Raw genomic sequence first — 24,218 nt, forward strand, 5'->3', positions numbered from 1 at the left:
TATTCTCTCACCCACTCTTACGGCAGTTCCTCAGAGGGGCTAAAAATATAAGACCTCCAAGGAAGCAACTAATACCAGCCTGGGACCTTAATTACATACTAGAAAAATTAACATTGCCTCCCTTTGAACCTGCTGCCTCAACAGATCTGCAATATTTGTCCTGGAAAACAGCTTTCCTTCTGGCCATCACTTCAACTCGTAGGGTTTCTGAATTACAGGCCCTCATGGCGGTGCAGCCCTTCCTCATCTTCCATCAGGATAGGGTTTCCCTTTGTACTAATCCATCTTTTATGCCAAAAGTGGTATCCAGGGTAGCCTTAAACCAAGCCATACACCTACCTACCTTTTATCCTAACCCTCAAAACAAAGGGGAAAGGCTGCTTCACTCTTTAGACATCCGTTACTATTTGGACAGAACAAAGTCCTTCAGGAAATCAGAACAACTTTTTGTGTCCTATGCCGTAGGGGCTCAAGGGAAACCAGTTACCAAACAGACCATTTCCAAGTGGATTGGCCTCTGCATACGATTTTGTTACTCCTATCATGGGAAATCTGTCCCTACTGGTATCAGATCTCACTCCACCAGGGCCACAGCCACCTCTACAGCCTTCCTCAGAGGTGTGCCTACTAAGGATATTTTGGAGGCAGCCACTTGGAGTTCTGTACATACCTTCACAAAACACTACCACCTGCCCTTATATTCCAGAACAAGAGCAGGCTTTGCTACTGCTGTTTTGCAGGGCATTCTGGCTCAACCCAGTTCCTCGTAGTACCTACCACCCTATGCATAGCTTTGGGACTCTACCCATCTGTGATTACTGCAGCTGTATGCACGATGAACATAGTACAGTTTTGTACCTACCATAAATGTAGATGTTCGAGTGCTAATACAGCTGCACAGGTTTCCTCCCTCCTTCCCCACTTGGTAAGGGCATGGGGCCTAACAACCTCTTCATACCCCCTGACTGGGTTATCCTGCTATGTTTTATTTGCTTGCTTACACTGATTTTGCATTACATTACATTGCTTGCATATGTGGATAAGTCTTATTTATGTATTGCCTTCCTTTTGGGGGCACCTGACATCTGGGGCAAGAAAGACTGAAGAACATGGCGTCTGCTGTGTCTTGTATACTCTGGCCTTCCTGACGTCAGAAGAGTAAGCGATGACAACCGACGCCGGACCAAGACTTTGGAATTCGGCCGACCGAGGGACCGCCTGACGGCTGAAAACCCATCTGTGATTACTGCAGCTGTATTAGCACTCTAACATCTACATTTATGGTAGGTACAAAACTGTACTTTCGTATGAGTGCCGGTCAGCCGCTACCTGAGTTTTTATCTATCAAATTGAAGTTGAAGTCTTCTAAAACTACCCCGTGGGGGATCCTTTTTTTCTTGAGCTAACAAATGTCAGAAAAAGTTAATAGTCTCGCCTGTGGAAAACAAATACCACACAGATACTTCCACTCTTACTGCGTCACTTGTTTAGGCCCAGACCACCGCATCCCTAGTCGCTTCTGTTTTGTTCAACGGCAGAACTATCAGTTGTTGGGCCCTTATTGTAGCCCAATATTTTTGCTTACAGTCCTGTAATTCTGATATGGCTTTGGTAAGCCATCCGACAGATCTTCCAAAAAAAACATAGATACAGACCACACAGGTCCAATTCTACCGACTACGCTTCCGTTAAGCTGGTCAGTTCTCAGGTCCTCATTGAGATGCTTTCACAGCCCCAAGAGACCATTTCGGAGTCCGGTATGCCACAAAACTCAACTAAGGATCCTGCAGTCTCAACCTTGATGGGTCTGGAGCTGCTGAGCAGGCACTGGCTTCCGAGGAAGTCCTTCGCACTACCGAGTCTCGACACAAACTGAAGTCTTCTTTCACGACTACCGTTCTGTCTAAAACTACCGAGTTTATGCCCCGGGTGCGAACCACACCCAAGAAACCGACCCACTCAGGTGCCTGCTACCTTTCCTCAGTCTCACATGCTTAAAGGGGAAGCCAAGCTACCACCTCCAAAAGGAAGAGATTTGTCCCCTGTAGTTTTCTCTGAACAAGTCTGTTTAATCTGATGCATCTGAATATGAAGACATGCAACCCCTCTCCACTTATGAGGATTCTGATGCAGAGGGTTCCATTCCTTCAGCCTCTCCCCCAGAGGATTTTTTCTTTGGGGAAACCCTCCATACCTTAAGCATTTCCAGTGGAAGAGTCAGGGCTACCCTCAGTCTAAAGAGACTCAGAGAATTCCTAGATCTTCCACAACACAGATCTTTGGCCATCCCCCCCAGTCCTGGATGTTGTGGAGGATGGTTTCCTCGAATCCAGCTTGACTCCGGACGCCCTTCCTCCTGCTCCCAGAAAACCAGACTGGTACTATAGAGTCCCTGACTCGCACAAATATCTTTTAAAAATCCTACAGCTGACCGTGAGGTAATTTCTCAAGGGTCAAAAGGAATTGAAGCAACCTCTAAGAATCCCACCCCCTGAGACAGGGATTCCTGAGCATTGGACAGATGGGGTAAGCAAGTATGCACCTCAGCTACTCTTGCTGTCTGCACTAAATTGTCAGTTCCATATGCTGAATGTTCAGCAACATACCTTGGAACTCCTTAAACAAAAAGTCTTCCTTTCATGCTTGGGCAGAATCTCAAGATTTACAAGAGTTAATGCATTCTGCAAGTCAAAATAAGTAAACACACCTTGCACTGTGGTTTTGATGCCCTAGAAGCTTCTTGCAGTGCAGCCGTCACTGGATCTTTCAGAAGGTATGCATAGCTTAAGGAACAGCCCCTGCCAGATCATGTCAAATCTAAATGGTTGGAATGCCCCCTTGCACAAAACGTTGGTACTAAGGCAGAAGAGGTGTTAAAGATGGAAGAAAAAGCAAAATATATGCAAACAGTTAATTTCTTGCAGGTCCAGCCCCCTAGGTTCAGTAGGCATTGTCCCTCCGAACACTGGTCCTTTCCTGCTCCCAGTAAACTGGCCTAGCCTAGGCCCCGTGGAAGCAGAGCGCCCCCCCCCCCTGACAAACAGCCCCAGGGAATGCAGAGATTCATTGTTGCAGTTATCACATTTGGGTTGTCTGCCTGCAGGTAGCCCTCAGCCAACCTGAATAACAGAGTCTTGGATTCCTGCGTCGGATGTTCTCTTCCATGACATCAGGCGTATAAAACATGCAGCCTACGCCATTACATTAGTCTTTCTTGCCGTGCAGTGCCAGAAGCAGAAGCAGTTAGCAGGTGCTGGTCAGCATACTCCTGAAATTTTCATTTTTGAGTTTCAGAATCGAAGTCTTCAAAAAAGCTAAGTACTCTGTTGGGGATCCCTTTTCTTGCTCTTAACCGATGTCAGTAAAAGTTAACAATTGTATTACCTGTGGAAAGCAAATACCTCAGATTAATTCGTACTGCATTCCTTGCTTAGGCCCAGACCACGACATCCCTCGCTGTTGGTTTTGTGCCTTGTTCAACCCACAGACTATTTGTCTATATTTGCAGCAAATTATTTTGGTACTCTGTATAACTATCCAGAAATGTCTTCAGTAAGCCATCAGACTACCGATATTCCGAAAAAACGTAAGGATAGACACAGCATAGGTCCAAAACTGCCGACGACTCTTCTGCTAAGGTAGTTTCCAGTCCACTGGTACTCAGTGAGGCGTTTTTGCAGCCCCTGATGCCCACTACTTCAGATTCGCAGGCCTCTACTGAGACCCATTCGGAGTCAGGTATGCCACGAGATGATGTTTCAATTATGAAACCTGCGTATGTGTCTACCTTGCATGGGTCCGGAGCCGCTGTGCAGCCACCGGCTTCTGCGGGTGTATTCAGGCCTACAGACTTGCATTTTAAACCAATACCATCTTCATTCAGGCCCAAAACTCTACCCACGCCTAGAAAAGACGTCCAAACCGCATGCTCAGGGCTATATGTCTAAAAAAAACAAATGCTTAGAATGGCTGAAGACCTTATTACCTTAATTAGGGGAGGCCAGCCTTCCCCCTCTGAGACCTAATTTTCCTTCTGATTCTTCTGATCAGGAATCTGATATTTGTTTGTTCTGATTACCAGGGTTTGCCCATATCTACCTATGAAGATTCTGATGCAGAGGATTCCATTTACTCTGCTTCCCCTCCAGAAGATTTTTCTTTTGGTGAAACCTTGCACACTCTTGGGGAGCATTTCCACTGGGAAAGCCACGATTACTTTGACTCCAAAAATAGGCTTAGGGAATTTTTACTCCTCCCTCACCACAGGCCTTTAGCTATCCCACCTGTTCTGGACATTGTGGATGGTGCTTTTTTGGAATCTAGCTTTTCCCCAGACACTTTACCTCCAGCTCTCAGAAAACCTGACTGGTATTAGAGTACCTAACTCAAGTTCCTCTTCAAGAATCCTACTGCGGATCCAGAGACCATTTCCCAAGGACCAAAGGGCATTAAGACTACTGTCAAAAACCCTACCCCTTTTTAAAAGAGATTCTAGAGCCTTGGACAGAGGAGGTAAGAAGGTATATACTTCTGCTACTTTGGCCATTAGGGCTTTAATTGCCAGTTTCATATGTTGAAGTACCAGCAGCATATTATGGGACTACTTAAACAGAAAATTGTTAATTCCTGACTCTGCTGAACACGCACAATTACAGGGTTTAGTGCATTCTGCAGAACAAGTTGGTAAACACTTTGCAATGTGGTTTTGACTCTTTAGAAGCATCTTGCAGGGCTGCTATCACTGGGCTATACTTAGATGGCATGCTTGGCTTATGGAGCAAAACTTGCCAGATCATGTTAAAGCTAAATTACTGGATGCTCTCTTAAGCCAAGACTGCCTGTTTGGCAACAAAGCAGAAGTCCTCAAAGATGGAGGAAAAAGCTTAATCTGTGTAAACTGTATTTCCTGCAAGTACAGCCTCCCAGATTTAGTAGGCATTGGCCTAAGAATTGGTCATTTCAGCATCTTACAGGCCTTCTCAGTCCAAACCCAGGATCAGCAGACCACCTAGGTTAGTCTCGGGCTATGCACAGGCCTAAGCAGGGAGTAGTAAGACACCCCCCTATGGGAAAATGGCACAATGACTTAACCTTAACCCTTCCAATCCCTGCTCAGCTGCCTGTTCCATTAGGAGGAAAGCTCACTCTACATGCAAAAAACTGGGAACTCATTACCCAGGACAAATGGGTTTTGAATATAGTTTCCCCAAGGATACAGATTCCACTTCCACACCGTACCAATCCCAAACGGTTGGCCAGACCTACCCCCAAATCAGTGGGCAGAGGCTCAACAGCAGGTTCTCTAAGTATCAGGGCTATTCAGCATGTTCCAGCAGAAGAAAGGGGACAAGGTTTTTATTCAAGACTTTTCCTGTTACCCAGAAAAAGACCGTTCCTGGTGTCCTATCCTGGACCTCTCTGTTCTAAACACTCTTTTTGGTAGTCCCAAAATTCAAGATGCTAGCACCTCAATAGCTGCTTCCTATGACAGGCAAAGATGCCTGGTTGGCAACCTTGGACTTAAAGGAAGCTTACCTGCACATTCCAATATGGGGATCTTGCAGGAAATACCTACGCTTCAGGGCAGGCTCCATGCACTTTCAGTTCTCTGCACTTCCCTTTGGCTTATCTACTGCACCCAGGATATTGTATTTCGCTGCAGCCATTGCATTTTGCAGGCAGAGAAATATTCAAATATACCCATACTTGGACATTTGTCTGATTCAGGCAGAAAGCCAGGAATTGCTATTAAAACATCTGGCATTCGTAAAGAAACTTCTAAACTCACTGGGGTACACCATAAAAAAAGAAATCTCACTTAGTACCCTGCCAACAAATTGTATTCCTGGGCACAAGCTTGAATGCAACTTCCCAGGTGGCTTTCCTCACTCCAGAGAGAAGTTTATTTGACAATCTACTTCAAACTACTGGCCACAAAGACCCAGCTATCTGCAAGGAAAATTCTGCAAGCCCTGGGGTTCATGGTTTCTTGCATTCTACTAATTCCATATGCAAGACTGCATATGAGGAAACTGCAGTGATATCTTGAAAGCCTATGGTGTCAACATTCTCAGGACCTGGAATTGATGATTCTTATCATTCCTTGTATAAAGACAGTTCCTTTGGTGAGCAGAGGCTTGCTACTGCAAGGGGCTCCCTTTCACTCTACTCCCTGCCGCCCAGACCCTAACAGACACGTCAGACTATGCATGGGGTGTTCACTTGGCAGGGCAGTGCATTCAGGGCAAATGGAACCAGAGACAGATGCACCTGCATGTCAACCAATGTTAGCTGTACAGAATTCCCTGACAGCCTTCAAGGACCATATTCTTCCAGGACAATTATTGGTAAAGACAGACACCACAGTTATGTGGTACTTAAAAAAAGCAGGGGGGGGCCCACTTGTACCCTCTCTGCAGACTAGCCATGGCTCTGTGGAGCACAGCCTTGAGCTACCAAGTGCACCTACAAGCTCAATTCCTGCCAGGCAAGCTAAATTCACTGGCAGACCTAAGCAGAAATCTCATGGACCCACACGATTGGAAACTGCAACCAAAAATATTCAACCTCTTGAGGAACAAATGGAGGACCCCAGAGATAGACCTGTTTGCCTCCCCTCAGAACTACCAATTGGACGAATTCTGCATGAGTACTTCTTACAATCAAGCTTGGAAAGTGGATGCCCTGTCCTTTTACCTGGGAAAGCCTCTCAGTTTATGCCTTCCCCCTCTGCCTTTCCTCTAGAAGGTTCTGCTAAAGATCACACAGGACAAACCAAGGCCAATACTGATTGCACCAGACTGGCCACGCCAGGACTGGTGTACCCCCTCTTGCGTGCAGTATGACACTGCTGGAACCATGGCACCTGCCTCAGACCCCTTCCCTGCTGTCCCAGCAGGCAGGCCAGATTTTGCACCCTCCGCTCCAAACCCTGAACCTTACAGCCTGACTAATTCCTTGAGCTCTCCAATAGCATCCCTCAGTAAGCAGGTGCTAGATGTCATTTTGGAGGCAAGGAGGCCTAGTACTAGAAAATCCTATGCTGAAAAGTGGAAAATATACTGTTCCTGGAGCCAAACTCAGGGGATGGGCACAACGGTGCCCAGCTTACCTCATGTTCTTCAGTACTTGGCAGAAATGCTCTACAAGGGCCTATCTTTTTCATGTATTAAAATTCATGCCTCTGCCATTTCAGCACATACTGAACCCACCCCTCTTCTCGCCCCCTGCTAAAGCAATTCCTCAGAGGGGCCAAAAATTTCTCCCCCCAGGAGAGCTCCTACTCTTGCCTGGGACCTTTGTATTGGAAAAGCTCTCTCTCCTTTTTGAGCCAGCTGCAACTGCAGAGTTGAAATTCCTTTCTTGGAAAACAGCCTTCCTTCTAGCCATCACTTCAGCAAGAAGAGCGTCTGAATTACAGGCCCTCATGGCAGTGGAGCCTTTCATTATCTTCCATGCAGACAGTGTTTCCCTCTGGACCAATCCTTCCTTTATGCCCAAGGTGGTGTCTAGTGTCTCCTTTAATCAGTCCATTCATTTGCCAACCCTTTTCCCAAATCCACAAAACAAAGAACGAATACTGCACTCTTTGGACGTGCACAGTCAACTTAGATTTTATTTGGACAGGACTAAGCCCCTCAGAAAATCAGAACAGCTGCTAGTTGGCTTTGCTGCAAGGGCAGAGGGGAAAGCCATTTCAAAGCAAACCATTTCTAAGTGGATAGCCCATTGCGTTCATTTCTGCTATAAGCACCATGGAAAACCTACCCCACAGGGGATAAGATCACATTCCACCAGGGCTGCATCTACCTATACAGCCTCTCAGAGGTGTCACTACCAGGGACATCCTAGAAGCTGCTACCTGGATTTCTGTACATACCTTCACCAAGCATTACCACATGCCTATTTTTTTCTAAATCCCGAGCTGGTTTTGCCACTGCAGTCTTGCAGGGTTTAATAGCTGTCCCTAATGCTCTCTAACTTCTTCCTCCCTTCCCTAGCTTTGGGAATCGACCCAAATGTGATGACTGCAACAGTGAAACACTAAGAACATAGTACAGTTGTGTACCCTTACCATAAATGTAGATGTTAGGTGTGTTTTCACCGTTACAGTCCTGGTTACCCTCCCTCCAGCCCCCTGACTTCTCTTGGCTCTACCTTTCCTTCTTGTTTGGTGTATTTAAGCTTTCAGGTGTATTTGCTTTTTGTTGTATGGGTACCATAACATACAATTGCTTCCCATTGTGGGGGCACCTGACATCTGGGGCAAGAAAAACTGATGGCGTCTGCTGCATGTTTTATACCCCTGATGACCTGACGTCAATGGAGAAGAGAGCATCTGATGCAGGAATCCAAGACTCTGGTATTCAGGCCTGCTGAGGGCTACCTGCAGGCAGATAACCCAAATGTGATAACTGCAACAGTGAATACACTCCACACTCTAGCATCTACATTTATGGTAAGTGTAAACTGTACTGTCCAAGCAGTGGACTACCTCTGCTTCAAAACCAGGGAGTTCTAAGCCACCCCCTTATGGTAAAAACTCACAATGACTCGTCACCTTCACCCCCTCCCTCTGCCCACCTTCACTTACCCCTAGGAGGAAAACTCCTTTCACTCAAGCACCTGGGCCACCATTACCAAGGACAACTGGGTTCTGAACATTGTGTCTCAGGGATACAAATTTCCCTTCCAACCCCAAAAGGGTTCCCAGATTTACCACCAAATCAGTGGGCAGAGGCTCAAAAGCAAATCCTTTCCCTGCTCTCTGAGGGCAGTACAGCACTTTCCCGCAGAACAGCTAGGCCAAGGTTTCTACTCCAGAAATTTTCTGGTGCCCAGAAAAGAGGGTATCTAGTTGCCCCATCCTCTCAACATTCTAAACACCTTCCTGGTGCTCACCCTCCAGCAGCTGCTACCCATGCTGTCCAGGGACACTTTGCTAGCCACCCTAAATCGGAGGCCTACCTCCACATTCCTATCAGGAAATCGTGCAGGAAATCTCTGCTTCAGGGCAGCATCTCAACACTCTGCGCTTCCGTTTGGCTTCTCTACTGCTCCCAGAGTTTTCACAAAATGTCTGGCTCCAGCCATTGCCTTTTGCAGGCAAAGAAATATTCAGATTTACTTATACAGGCAGACAACCAGGAGAAGCTGCTCAAGCACCTGGCCTTTGTAAAGACCCTGCTAACCTCCCTAGGGTACACAATCAAAGAAAATAAATCCAAATAGGTGCCCACCCAAAGGGTAATCCTTTCAGGGCAAGTCTGGACACAGCTTCCCAGATGGCATACTTTACTCCATAGGAACAAATTTTCCTGACAAACTACTTCTCTCAACTAGCCACAAGGCCCCAGCTAACTGCCAAGGAAGATCCTGCAAGCTCTGGGGTTCATGGCATCTTGCATACTACTCATTCCATATGCCAAACTGCATACGAGGAAACATCAGTGGAACCTAAAGAGACTTTGGTGCCAACGCTCTCAAGACCTGAAAACTCTTCTACCTATAATTCCTTGCCTCAGAAAAGATTTTCTGTGGTAGGCAACAGCATGCTCCCACAACAAGGGAATGCCTTTCTCCCCACCTACCCCCGCCACCCAGACCCTCACTACATGCGCATCAGACTACGATTGGGGTGCACACCTGGATGGCGGGTACATACAGGTCCAATGGCGCCCACAGCAAATCCCTCTGCACATCAGTCAAAAGATGGCAGTGTAGTGCGCCTTGATTAGCTTTCAAGCCCTTTCTCTCCAGGACCTCTCCTGATCAAAACACACCGCTGTGATGTGGTACATCAACAAGCAGGGAGGGACTCACTCCTACAGGCTGGCCATGACCTTTTGGCACACAGCCTCTGCCATGTAACTACACCTGTTTACACAATTCTTACCAGGCTCTCAACTCTGGCAGACCAATTAAGCAGAAATCTTCTGAACCCACGAGTGGCAACTCCAACAGAAGTACCTTCACCCTATTAACTCAGAAATGGGGAGCCCCAAAGGTCTACCTCTTTGCCTCCCACACCAACCATTAGCTCAGCAAATTCTGCACCAGTGAGCATCACTGCATGGCTTGGAAATTGGATGCTCTGTCCTTCCCCTGGGTCAGTCTGTCGGTTTATGCCTTTCCTCCCCCTACCTCTCATCACCAGGGTACTGCTCAAAATAAGGGAGGAAAAACCAAGGACCATTCTCATAGCTCCAGACTGGCCCCGGCAGCACTGGTATCCCTTGCTGCGCAGCCTTTCCTCACTACCCTCATGGTATCTTCCTCAGATTCCAAACCACCTGATCCAGAGGAAAGGGGAGTTCTTGCATCCCCAATTGCAGACACGGTTTGGCAGCTTGGCTTATTCCCTAACCCCGAACCAATCTGCCAACCTCAGTAAACAGGTTCTGGATGTTATCCATGACGCCAGACGACCTAGCACCAGAAAGTCTTATGGTGATAAATGAAAAAGGTTCTGCACCTGGATCCAGGCTAAGGGAGCCAATACAGCACAGGCCCTTCCTCTCATTCTGGATTACTTAGCTGACCTACTACACAGTGGCCTCCTTTCTCCTCTATAAAAATTCATGCCTCTGCTATTTCTGCTCATTTTCCCCACTGAGCAGCCCCTTTTCTCGCACCCTTTGATCAAACAGGGGCTAGCAACTTGAGGCCACCCAGAAGGGCACCAACACCAGCTTGGGATCTTAACTTTGTATTGGAAAAGCTCACCCTGTCCCCTTTTGAACCAGCTTCTGCGGAGAGAAAATTTATCTCCTGGAAGACTGCCTTCATTTTGGCCATCACTTAAGTCAGAAGGGTCTCTGAGCTGTAAGCAGTCATGGCTGTGGAACCCTTCATCTTTCATGCAGATAGGGTATCCCTCAGAACTAACCCATCCTTCATGCCCAAGGTGGTGTCCAGTGTGGCTCTCAACCAATCCATTTATTTGCCCACCTTTTTTCCTAATCCCCAGAACAAGGGGGAAAGGATTCTTCACACTCTAGATATGCACAGACAGCTCAGCTCAGATTCTATCTAGACAGGACTAAATCCTTCAAAAAGTCTGATCAGTTGCTGGTTAGCTTTGCTACAGGGGCAGAAGGCAAAGCAATCTCCAAACAAACCATTTCCAAATGGATGGCACACTGCATCCATTTCTGCTACAAACAGCATGGAAAGCCTCCCCCCAGGGGTCAGGACACTCCACCAGAACAGCCCCCACCTCTGCAGCTTTCCTCAGAGGAGTCCCCACCAGGGACATCCTGGAGGCTGCCACCTGGACATCTATTCACACTTTTACCAAGCATTACCACCTGCCTCTCCTCCAAATCCAGGGCAGGGTTTGCCTCTGCAGTCTTGCAGGGCATCCTAGCCAGCCCCTAGTTTCATTGACTGCCTCCACCCTTTTCCTCAGCTTTGGGAATCAAGCCTAAATGTGGTGACTGCAACGGTGAAACACGAACGTAGTACAGTTGTGTACACCTTACCATACATGTAGATGTTAGAGTGTATTCACTGTTGCAGTCCTGGTTTCCCCCTGTCCATCCCCCTTTCTGCTCTTTCTCCTTTTATTACCATTCTAACTTGTTTTCCTTTCCTTTTCAAGGGACTTAATGGTATTTATTTTCCACTGGTGGGGTTTCTTCCACCAGACCCTGACCTCTTACTTGGGGGTTTCTGACAGGTTAGGGCAAGAAAAGTGATGTAATGGCATTGGCTGCTTTACTTTATACGAATGATGACCTAATGTTAGTCAAGCAACAGCAACCGACACAGAAATGCTAAGTCTCTGGTATTGGGGACAGCTGAGGGCCACTCTGACAGGGATAACCCAAATGTGATGACTGCAACAGTGAATACACTCTTTTGTTGCAAGCATACTTTTCAAAATGTATCCAGATACCTGAACTCTGGGGGACTGCTGCTGTACTGTTTTTTCACATCATTCCTACACCTAGTAGTTCTACTTAATACCTGAGAGGCAGGGACTGCTTCTGTGGTACTGTCTGCAGTGCCTGTGGTGGGAACTTAATTTCTTCATTTTGTAGCTGTTAAGGCTGGTATTGGAAGTGGATAATTGCTGAACTCTACCTTTTCGCCACCCCTTTCCCCCTCCATTAATGACCCTGTGGAGTTCTGGAACACAAAATTGTTAGTTCATAGCAGTCCTTATGTTGAATAAGTGCTGGTTTTGCAAAGACAAAGTTGTGAGAGAGAACCAAAGCTCTGAGGTAGTAGCTGAATCCCCAAAGAGGGGCAATAGGAAATGGTATGGTATATGGCCCATTAAGATATGAGAGATTCAAGATCTCTGTACATTTCAAATGTAATTCTTGTTTACTCTTAGCTTCTTGGGAGGGTCAGCAAACCACCTTGAAGCCTGTTATTCTGAGAGAGAAATTATTTTTGGTCCTCTGCTAGTGGTATGTAAGAGAACATGACTATTCTTACTTTGATAATCCTGGGCATTCTTTTCCAGGTAAAGAAAGTAAGTTGCATATCCGTAGATGACAGATGTGAATCTAGACCAAAGTTAAGCGCAAGAAAGTTAGTTTTTGGGGTTTTAGTACATTATATGAAGTAGCAGTAGTTTAGTCCTGCAAAAAATATTCTCTATTGCCTTGGCCTGTGATGTGCCATGTTCTTGAAGTAACTTCCCACTTCTAAAAGCAGCACAAAATTTGTGAATGTGGTTTTCACAGAATTAAACATTTTTCAGCTGTGCATTTATACAAGCATAATATTTATACCTCTTGACTACTACATTCTTATGTTCCTGGATTTTATTTTGCATAAGGAAAAAATTAGGTTAAAAAGGCTTTGTCTTGTACAGACAGCTAGGTGCATAGTATTGGAAGTAGTGTACTCCACAAATGCTTTACAAATCCAGTTGTGGATGAATTAAAATAAACTATATAATTCGATGTACATGTCTTGTACAGCTACTGCATCTAAGGTACTGGTTAATTTTGAACGTGTTTAATCCAGGTCAGGGGCTGTGGATCAGTCATGGCGTATTGAGTCTAAGGCTGTGAATCTAACCCTGATTGTGGCACCGGTTTATCACAGGACACTCTCATGACACTCGCGCAGTTTTTGTAGTCCCTTTTTACTCAAGGCTGACCAGTGGCTGGCAGCAATGCATCTCATCCATCGCATCTGCTAGGCACTCCTGTATACCCCTGGACTTGCCCTGACCTATACGCTAGAAGATCGAGGCATCCCAGTGCAGCATCATATTGCTGCCAGACTTTTAATGCACTGACATTTCCCTGTGTGCATAACTAATTTCATATGGGTGGATGTACAGTGGTGCGGGGGGTGGCGTATTGTCTGTCTTCTGCATTGACTCCAATGCTGTTGCCTTATCCCAGTTTTGGACATGCCTGCTTTCGTGTACCCTTGGCTTCACCAGGAATCCAACAGCATACAGGTGTGCACTGTCCCTAGAATGGGCACATCTTTCTGCCACACCTCAGACACCCAAGCTGCTAATTGAACTCAGGTTACCTGGGCTACAGTCAGGCCTTTATCCTCAGTGGCATACGTCTCACACTTACTGGCATTATGGAGGGTCACTGGTTCGCCTAAATCATTGGATTATGGGAAGAAACTTAACACCAAGAAAAAAAAAACATGCAGACACATGGAGGATCACCCAGCAAAGAAAAATGACTGAGTGCTGTATGGCAGAAACACACTGCTGCACTGCTTCATTTAAAAGGACACATTTATTATAATTTGCATACCATTTCTTTCCTCATGTAACTGTTCTTTCATTCTTTGTCTTTTTATAGACAAAACTGAAGAAATGTAACAGAACAGTTCACATATGTAGTATTCACAAATAAAGGGTTTTGTAATTGAGCCGGTTCTGTTGCTTTCAAAACTGCATACGGTTTCTCAAGTAGCAAAAAAGGTAAGTTTGCTGGTGACTACAAAATCTTTCTCCAGCTGTGAGTTTTACTTTTCTTGAACTTGCTTTCTAGAAAAAAATGTTATTAAATCAGTCTCCTGTCCTCCAGTACTTGGGAGGTGCAGTGCCAACTCCAACATTCAGTTTCTGTTTTTGGTGACCTTTAAACAGACATGTTTTCTTTTCAGGATCACTGCAGTTTTCACTGTTTGCTCATATATTTGAAGGAGTTCTAAACTAAAAGGTGAATTAGAGAATAGAGAGACTTCAGAATAGTGTTTCACTGTGCATTTTTGATTTGAAGAACAATTGTCTGATGAAAAAGGGATGGTCTTTAGATGGGTGGGGACAGGATAAATGTTTATGGAATCTAAAATTGCTTTTAATGTTATAAAAGCTTATATGTCTGCATAAATATTATACTTCCATATACAAATCAACCTGTTAAGTGAAGACTTCTGCTTTTCCTATTCCATTTGTATCTCTGTAATCCCCGTCCATTTGTTCGCTCCTTCTGTTCTTTATATGCTTGTTTTCACAACTATTCACAACTTCTTTTGTTGTTTCTTCTGTTTGATTTCACCACCATTTGGCAGAGGACCTCCGAGACCCCGTCCTGCTCCTTCAGCAGAAGGTGAAGACAACAAAGAGAATCAAGAAACCTCTGCTACTGGTCAGAATCAAGAGCCAAGCCAACCTCGTGGCTTTCGACGAACTTATAACTACCGACGCCGACCACGCCCTCAGAACCCAGGACCTCAGGACAAAGAAGTATGTTTTTTCTTTTCCCTCACTGTGACTTGCTGACTTATTAGATGCAGTGTGTATAACAAATTTGTTTGTCCACTTTTCCTGCTTTTGACACCAAAATATTTAAGTAGGGGTAGAGGGTGTTTGAGGAGACCCAACAAAGAAACTGCTATTGAGAGCTACCTACACTGTTCACATTGTGTTTTCAAGTGTATTGATATGGTCTGCATTTACTTTAGCAAGTTTTTTCCCTTAATCTATGTAGTCAGCAGAACTGTACAGAGTTGTTCAGATATGTCACATACTATTATGTTGTGTTAATGATTTTAAATTCTATTTTATTTTTTGCTTGCATTTTTTGAACTCTGCAAATGTTAAAAAGACTGCTGCAGCTAATGACTGCACCATTAGATATAACTGGCAGTAGGTCATCACTTTACAAGTAGGTGGTAGGTTAGCTGCCTGAGAAGGTCAGTGATGTTGGGAACTATAGGTGACTGGTGTGATCACAAGCTACTTGGTTTCATTTACTTTAACAACTAAGACTGGAGCTGGTCTGTATCAGGGCATCTGTATCCCCAAGTCACGCTACTGTCGGTAGTGCCTCAGCTAATTTATGCAAGTTTCCCAAAGGTCACTGTCCATCTTGGTACTTGTCTGGTCTTCATGCCTGAGTACCATACCTAGTGTTCATGTTTCCTGCATGGTTTTTTTTTTTTTTTTCTGTGCCAAGTTTGTGGTATACCTGATGTTCATCGTGTTACACTGCTTGAGTCATTATCCTGCCGTCAGGTGGTCCCGCAGTCGGCCAGAGTTCCAAAGTCTTGGTCGGCGTCGGTTGCTGTCACTTCTTCCCTGACAGTGCGCCAGGGGTATATAAGATGCATCTGACGCCATGTTCTTCTGTCTTTCTTGCCGCGCGGTGCCAGAAGCAGAAGCAGTTCGTAAGTGCCGGTCGGCCAACTCCTGAGATTTTCGAAGTCGAATTTCAGATCCGAAGTCTTCAATAAAGCTAAGTACCCCATTGGGGAAACTTTTCTTGCTTCAGACCTATGTCAGAAAAAGTTAATTGTATTTCTTGTGGGAACCAAATACCTCATAGGGACTTCCACTCTTACTGTATCCCATGCCTAGGCCCTGATCACGCCACTAGTCTGTTTTGTGCTAGATTTAACAAACGCACTATAAAAAGACGTTTCAATTTTGCTTTGCACTACTTTGGCAGAAGGTTCAATTATACCATGCTGTCAGGTCAACCGACTACCTCAATACAGAAAAAACACAAAGACAACAATAGACAGGCATCCGAGGTCCAAAACAGACTAAACCTCTTATAGGCCAGTCGCCGGTTCTCAGTGATGCGCTTTCGCAGCCCCTGACACCCGCTACCTCAGAGCCACAGGCTGCTTCCGACTACCATGTGGAGACAACTGGGCCTCTGGAAACTCAAGGTGTTGGGCCTATGGAAACTAATCCCTCAGATGGGTCTGGAGCTGCTGAGCAGGCATCTGCTTCTGAGGGTGTTTTCAGACCTTCACAACTTGTCATTAAAACAGCCAAGACAAAGGTACCATTAAAGACAAACAAGTACAGCAGTCTCCTGGGTAGTCCTTCATGCCTAAGAAACAGATGCTTAAAATGGCCGAAGACCTCATTACTCTAATCAGGGGTTCCCATCCCCCTCCTGAGAAAAGGCCTAGGCAGGATACAGACGGATTCCTCTGATCAGGTTTCTATTTCCTCCGATTCCTCTTCAGACCAGGGATACTCTCTACCCCCCTATGAGGACTCTGATGCTGAAGAATCTCCCTTCAGCCTCTCCTCCTGCGGATTATTCTTTTGGGGAAACTTTACATACCATGAGGGAGCATTTCCATTGGGAAAGTCAGGATTAGTCAGAATCCAAGAAAAGGCTCAGGGATTTCCTGTTATTGCCTCAGCACAGGCCGCTGGCTATTCCGCCTGTGCTAGACATTGCAGATGTGTTCTCTGAATCCAGCTTCTCTCCTGACTCTTTGCCCCCTGCTCCAGCCAAGCCAGACATGTACTATAGAGTCCCTGACTCTCAAGTTTCTTTACAAAAACCCTTCTGCCAATCCAGAAACTATTTCCCAGGGTCCAAAAGGGGTTGAGGCTTCCATTGCAAAAAAAACCCAGTACCCTCTGATAGAGATTCCAGAGCTTTGGATAGATGGAGGAAGAAAGTATACACTTCTGCAACCTTAGCAGCAAGAGCTTTAAATTGCCAGTTTCACATGCTTAAGTACGAACAATATTTAATGCTTCAGTTAAAACAGAAAATGCTTGCAAGCTCAGAAGCTCCTGACTGTAAAGAAATGCAGGATGTATTGCATGCAGTTGAACAGGTGGGAAAACTTACTCGGCAATGGGGTTTTGATTCTTTAGAGACCTCTTGTAGAGCCACAGTTACAGGTTCTGTGATTCAAAGACGTGCTTGGTTAGTTTACCTGATCATGTTAAGGCAAACTTATTGGATGCTCCTTTACAGCATTATACCTTGTTTGGTGTTAAGGCAGAAGAGGTGTCAAAGAAAATGGAGGATAAAGCTAAATCTATGCAAACAGTCAAGGATTTCTTACAGGTACAGCCACCTTGGTTTAGCAGAAATTGGCCAACAAAGGATTGGTCCTTTCTAGTGTCAGGCCACAGAGAGGCAGATATGGACACCCAAAAGGCAGATTTCAACCCCAAGGCTCAAACAGACAATGACAGTGGGGCACTTCAACCCCAAAAGGAGGTGAGGACAAATCTCAACCTTACAGGAAACAGTCCCAATGGTTTTCCCCTTCGTATGCCAAGCATGTCCCTTTTGGAAGCCCCCTTAGGGGGAAAACTAGCACTTTTTTCTCTAAACTGACAAGCAATCACCCAAGACAAATGGGTTCTGAATATTGTGTCTCAAGGTTACAGGTTCCACTTTCATACTTTACCAAGGCTAAAAGGAATGCCAGACCTGCCACAAAATCAATGGGCAGAGGCACTAAAACAAATTTCAGCCCTCATGGACATGAGAGCTATTCAAAAAGTACCACAACAGGGACAAGGATGTTACTCAAGACTCTTCCTGGGTCCCCAGAAAGGACAAGGCCTGGAGGCCCATACTAGACCTTTCAATTCTGAATACTTACCTGGATATTCCAAAATTCAAAATGTTGACATTACAGCAGCTTCTACCCATGCTGGGCAAGAATGCTTGGCTTGTTACACTGGACCTCAGAGGCATACCAGCATGTCCCTATCAGACAAAATTGCAGAAAATACCTCAGATTCAAAACTGGTACAATGCACTACCAATTCTCTGCACTGCCCTTTGGCTTATCTACTGCGCCCAGGGTCTTCACAAAGTGCCTGGCACCAGTAATTGCGCCCAGGGTCTTCACAAAGTGCCTGGCACCAGTAATTGCATTTTGCAGACAAAAAGGAATTCAAATATATCCATACCTGGACTGCCTCATTCAAGCAGCGACGAAGGACATTCTTCTACAGCATCTGGCATTTGTAAAAAGGTTGCTAATTTCCCTAGGGTACACAGTAAACGAAAGGAAGTCAAAACTAGTGCCCTTGCAACAGATTATATCCCGGGGTGCCATCTTAAATACAACGGCCCAGATGGCTTACCTCACGCCAGACAAGTTCAACTAACTCAATATTTTCAATTACTGGAGTCCCATCTCCCTGCAAGAAAAATTCTGCAGGTCCTGGGATTCATGGCATCCTGCATTCTACTAATACTATATGCTAGACTGCATATGAGGAAATTACAATGGTACCTAAAAAGTGTTTGGACTCAGCAATCTCAGTTTAGAAGCAGTAATACCAATGATACCCTGCCTACAACAGGAGTTTCGATGCTGGGCACAGGCATGTCACCTAAACAAGGGTCAGCCTTTTACCCAACCAGCAGCCAGGCAAACTCTAACAGATGCTTCGGATTACGCCTGGGGAGCACACATGGCAGGAAAATGCATTCAGGGCAAGTGGACCACAGACCAGATGCATCTTCACTTCAATCAAAAAGATGTTGGCTGTTCAAAATGCCCTAACAGTTTTCAAGGACCTTCTGCTTCCAGGACAATTACTACTAAAGACAGACAACACCACAGTAATGTGATACATAAACAAGCAAGGGGGCACTCATTCTTATCCCCTATGCAGGCAAGGCATGACCTTGTGGAACACATCTCTAACGTACCAAGTTCACCTGCAAGCACAATTCCTGCCAGGAAAGAAAAATACTCTGGCAGACTAAGCAGAAATATCATGGACCCTCACAAATGGAAGTTGAATCCACAAATCTTCAGCATGGTAACGCAAAAATGAGGATGCCCAGACATAGATCTTTTTGCTTCCCCATTGAATTGCCAACTTCATGTAACCATAGGACGCCCCCTTGTACTACCCCCTCCAGTAGCCACTGTGACCACGGACGCTTCCCTGATGGGGGGGGGGGGCGCGCCATTTTCAGGGAAAGACTGCCCAAGGTACATGGACGGATCGAGAGTCACTTTTGCATATCCATGTTCTAGAGATGAGCAGTACTTCTGGCATTGCAGTACTTCCAGGACTCTCTTCCCCCTAGGAACGATTGCAGTTCAGACAGACAATATTTCAATAGTCTGGTACTTGAACAAGCAGGGGGTACCAAGTCTTACCCCCCTTTACTGAGAAATCCTCAGTTTGGCAGTGGGCTGTTTTCCTCCCAGTGCTTTCTGTTGGCAACGCACATCCCGGAGAGATCAAACATGATAGCAGACAAGCTGAGCAGGGCAATCTTGTCGCACGAGTGGTCCCTCAAAAAGATTGTGGACAGGTTTTTCCGCAGATGGGGCCAGCCTTGCGACCTTTTGCCAGCCACATCAACACGAAATGCAGAAGCTACTTTGCCCTGATCCCTCCTCTGGGAGAAGCCCCAAGTGATGCACTCGTACACGATTGGCCCCCAGGTCTCTTCTATGCATTTCCTCCCATCCCATTGATGCCCAGACTTCTACAGAAAGCAAAATCTCTGGGAAGGACCATCATTCTTGTAGCCCCTTATTGGTCTCTGCAGATTTGGTTCCCATTTCTTCATCTGTTGGAGGATCCATGGATTCTGGACCCAGTTCCTGACCTTCTGACATCCATCAGGGGACCTCCATCCTTCCTTGCAGTCACTGAAGCTGACAGCTTGGCTGCTCCAGTACCCCTCATAGCCAGGCTTCATTTTTCCAATGAGGCAAAACAGATCTTCTTGTCTTCTCATAAGCCGTCCACTAGAAGATTATATCTTAGTAAGTGGAAGAGATTTTCCATATGGGCTTCTAAGTAGAACATTGATACTTACCAAGCCCCCTTGACATCTATATTGGAGTTCTTGACTATGATTTTTAATAAAGGAGCGGCAGCCGCAACAGTTCGGGTTCAAGTTGGCTGCTGTCTGAACTGATGGGCTAAACATAATGTCCCACAAGTTATCCAAGGCCTTTTTCAAGGGAACATTTCGTATGAGACCTCCAGTGAAAATACCTTATTCTCCTTGGAATCTAAATTTTATGCTGTTTCATATAATCCCCCCCCCCCCCCGTTTGAACCAGCATTATCTTGTGATCTCAAATATTTGTCGTGGAAAACAGTATTCCTGGTAGCTATTACGTCTCCCCGCAGTGTCAGAACTTCAAGCTTTATCAGCCCTCCTTATTTGATCTTCCATGCTGATGGTATCTTTTGGTGCTAACCCCTCTTTTTTTACCCAAAGTTTGTTCAGAATCCAATATCAACCAAGTCATTGAGTTACAAGTTTTCTTCCCTAATCATTCCAGTAAATTGGGAGTATATGCTGCACAAACTTGTTCATAGACAGCTCAGATTTTATTTGGATAGAACAAAAGATTTCAAGAAATCGGCTCTGTTTCATTCTCTGAAGCCAGCAAAGGTAGGCCAATGGCTAAAACAACTTTCTAAATGGCTATCTGATTGTATTATTCAGCTGCTAATATGCCTTTACAACACAAGATTAAAGCTCACTCAACCAGAGCAGTTTCTACATCCTCTTCATTCCAAACCAAATTGCCCCTTGATAACATTTGTGCTGCAGCCACTTGGTCTAGACCTCATACTTTTAGCACTCATTGCAAAGTCCATAAGGCCTTCAGGGACAGGGCTTCCTTTGAGTCTATGGTTCTGAAGAATGTACTCCCGTGAGCTACCCAAGATTAATGGTGCTGGGGACGCTACTCATCCAGTAAAGAATGAATGGTGAGATTGAACAACTTCACATTAAGAAGTTACGTACTCACCATAACGTTCCATGCGAGTTCATCTCTCCTTCATTCTTATGTCCCTCCCTCCTTCCCCCTCCTGGCTGATAGTTGACCTAGAGGTTGGTCTCATCCTGGTTGCTCAATTCTTCCTCTTCTTGGGAGGATAGCTCTTATATGGTTAAGTACACACAGCAAACAAGATCTGAGGTAATTCTCAGTGCATCATGGGATAAGGGGCTTGGCCTCAAGCTACTGGTAAACTTCGAGCTTTGCAAACAGCCATACCGGAGCCGATGGATCGGCTCCAAACCCATCAGTAAAGAATGAAAGCGCGATGAACAATTCACATGGAATGTTATGGTGGGTACATAACTTTTACTTTGTGGGAACTTACACCACCTTTGTAAGTGTGTGTGGGGGTGTTAGCCATATCCTCTGCAGCTACTGGGACCCCTTAATTGGCAGGGGAGAGCCACTCTCTTCAGTCCTGGGAGTGGGATTAGGAAAAGGCTTCCCTGTTTGGTCAGAATGTTGTGCCCATTGCTGGGGAAGCTGCTGCCAGTAACACTATCGGCCCAATTTTCCTGTCAAAAAGAAGCAGTAAACTAGCTTCTCAAATTCTCATATTTGATTCAGATTAAGAGTTGACCCCACAGGGCGAATCAAACTTTTCTTTCTTTGAGACTATTTGTTGAATGTGCCAGGGTTTTCAGTGGGAAAACTGAAGTTTCTCAGTCGTATAAGTATTTATAAATTCTCCCACACCCAGTCCAGCAGTTGTAGCTTTAATCTTTCTGCTGCAAAACACTTGATTCCAATGCTACTATTTTTGATAAGGACGGGAAGGTTTATTGATAAGTATGCGAAAAGTGTTTGCTTCTGCAAGCTTGATTTTTCAGAATTTTGAATTATCAGGCTCTTGTGTTAGTTTGTCCTGACTAATTGTGAAAGTAAGAGAAATGCTGCTGTTTGTTCTGAGGAAAAGCTGCTTTAAATTTAATTTGTTCTATTCAAGTCGCTGCTTAATCTATATGTAGTGTGTATGACTCTACTTACTACTTCAAGGGCTATGACCACGGATACTTTTTAAGGACGTTTGCATGGCTGCATTCTTAGAACCTCCCAGATGTTAATGAGATTTTAAATTCTCCTTTAGAGATTGTTTTTGGAACTTTTGCAGAGGTGATCAAAAAGTGTGCATTCATTTTTGGTAAGAAACAAAATAAACCATCTTAATAAAATGGAGGTAAACAGACATTTAAAAAGAGATGCTAAGGGGGTTCCAAGAAACTCACAAAAGTCAAGGACAGTACAGTAAGATAGAATGACTGCTTAAGAAACTTTGTTCCCCCACCCTGTCAATGTCTTCCAGAAAGTCTGAATCTCTGCTTTTCTGTTGGACAACACAGTTTCAGAGAAATGCTTTATGAAGTTCGTCATTGTTACAGATGGCAGTGGGAGGAAGTTCCTCCTTTACAGGGGGTAATTCTTTGTCCTCCAGAACAAACTCTCATTTCTACCAAACTCTCATTTCTACCTGTCTGGGACAGCATGTGATCAAAGAGTGATGGGCTAGTTCCTCTTCCCAGGTGATGAAGGGTTTTTTGTTGATGTTTGTATAGCTAAAGAAGGAAAATGCTTTGAGACCAGTTCTGGATCTTTCTTTCCTAAACCAGTCTGTGATGGTGCCCAAATTCAGAATGTAATTTCAACCTGTTACCACCTCTTCCTCATTTGAGTTTCTTGGTAACTGGATTTTAAAGATGCTTATCATAGCCCTATTTCTCTGTTTAGGCATTTTTAAGGTTTTGTATTTCGATCACATTATTGGATGTTCTTCGTGTTTCACTGTTGCAGTCATTACATTTGGGTCCTGCGTCAGTTGCTGTCCCTTCTTCCATGACGTCAGGTAGTCAGGGGTATAAAACATGCAGCAGAGACGCCATTATATCAGTCTTTCTTGCCGTGCCCGAAGCAGAAGCAGGCAAGTGCTGGTTGGCAGACTCCTGAAATTTTCGTTTTCGAGTTTCAGAACCGAAGTCTTCAACTTAAAGCTAAGTACCCAGTTGGGGAAACTTTTCCTTGCTCCTTATTTGTCAGTAAAAGTTAATTGCTTTTTGTGGAAAGCAAATGCCTCAAAGATTTTCATTTGTACTGTATTCCTTACCTAGGCCCTGACCACGACTTACCTTGCTGTCGGTTTTGTGCTTTAATCAGCGCACTATCAGTCTGTACATTTTTGCCTCTAAATATTTCGGTTCTCGGTTTAATTATCCAGAAATTACGTCAGTCATCCAACTACCGCAATTCTAAAAAAACAGACAGGCTGTCGAGGTCCAAAACTGCAGACACTTCTCCTAAGCCAGTTCGCCGGTACTCAGGTGCTTTCGCATCCCCTGATACCCGCCACTTCTGACTCGCAGGCCTCTACTGAGACCCATTCAGAGTCCGGTATGCCACGAGATGCTTCACCTATGGAACCTGCGGATGTCTCCACCTTGGATAGGTCCAGAGCCGCTGTGCAGGCACCGGCATTTGAGGGTGTATTCAGGCCTACAGACTTGCATATTAAACAGACTCCACCTTCTATACCAAGGCCTAAATCTCGATCTGTGTCTAAAAAAACGACGCCCAGGCCACATGTTCAGCCATTTTGATAATTTGTTTTTTTAGGCATAGGGGCCTGAAGATCTTAATTACTCTAATCAGGGGTAGTCAACCCCCCCCCCTTCTAAGAGGCCTAGGGCTGAGCTTGACTGAGTCTTCTGATCAGGACGGTTTCTTCTGATTCTTCCAATGACCTGGATTTGTCTCTACCTACTTGTGATGCAGAGGGTTCCATTCCCTCTGCTTCCCCCCCTGAGGACTTTTTTGGACAAACTTTGCGTACCTTAAGGGAGCATTTCCCTTAATAGCCTCGTATGAACCTATGAGCCTATTTCCACTGGGAAAGTCAGGAATTTTCTGAATCGAGTCTTGGGGATTTCCTTCTACCTCAGCATAGGCCTTTGGCTATACCTCCTGTACTAGACATTGTTGATGTTTTCAGAATCCAGTATGGCCCCTGATTCCCTGCCTCCAGCTCCTAGTAAACCTGACAGATACTACAAGGTTCCCAAGTCCCACAAGTTCCTTTTCAAAAATCCTGTTGTGGATCCAGAAACCATTTCTCAGGGGCCCAAGGGCATTAAGGCTTCTATTGCTAAAAAAACCCTACCCCTTCTAGCGCTGGATAGATGGGGTAAAAAGGTTTATACTTCTGCAACCTTGGCAATCAGGGCTTTAAACTGCCAATT

At 45.2% G+C, this 24,218-nt stretch overlaps 1 protein-coding gene across 2 annotated transcripts in view; it reads left to right on the top strand.

Annotated features, from left to right (window-relative positions):
• LOC122808816 (Y-box-binding protein 3-like) overlaps positions 1 to 24,218 on the top strand; it is a 1,306,948-nt gene that overhangs the window by 1,101,288 nt on the left and 181,442 nt on the right. For both annotated transcript variants that reach the window (XM_044079878.1, XM_044079879.1), the window contains exon 7: positions 14,509 to 14,683. In XM_044079878.1, the coding sequence (XP_043935813.1) occupies positions 14,509 to 14,683 (175 nt within the window). The remainder of the gene's footprint in view (positions 1 to 14,508; positions 14,684 to 24,218) is intronic.

The sequence above is a fragment of the Protopterus annectens genome, chromosome 8.part0 (genome assembly GCF_019279795.1).
Source record: "Protopterus annectens isolate FY-2018-M chromosome 8.part0, PAN1.0, whole genome shotgun sequence".
Taxonomy (NCBI): Eukaryota; Metazoa; Chordata; order Ceratodontiformes; family Protopteridae; genus Protopterus; species Protopterus annectens.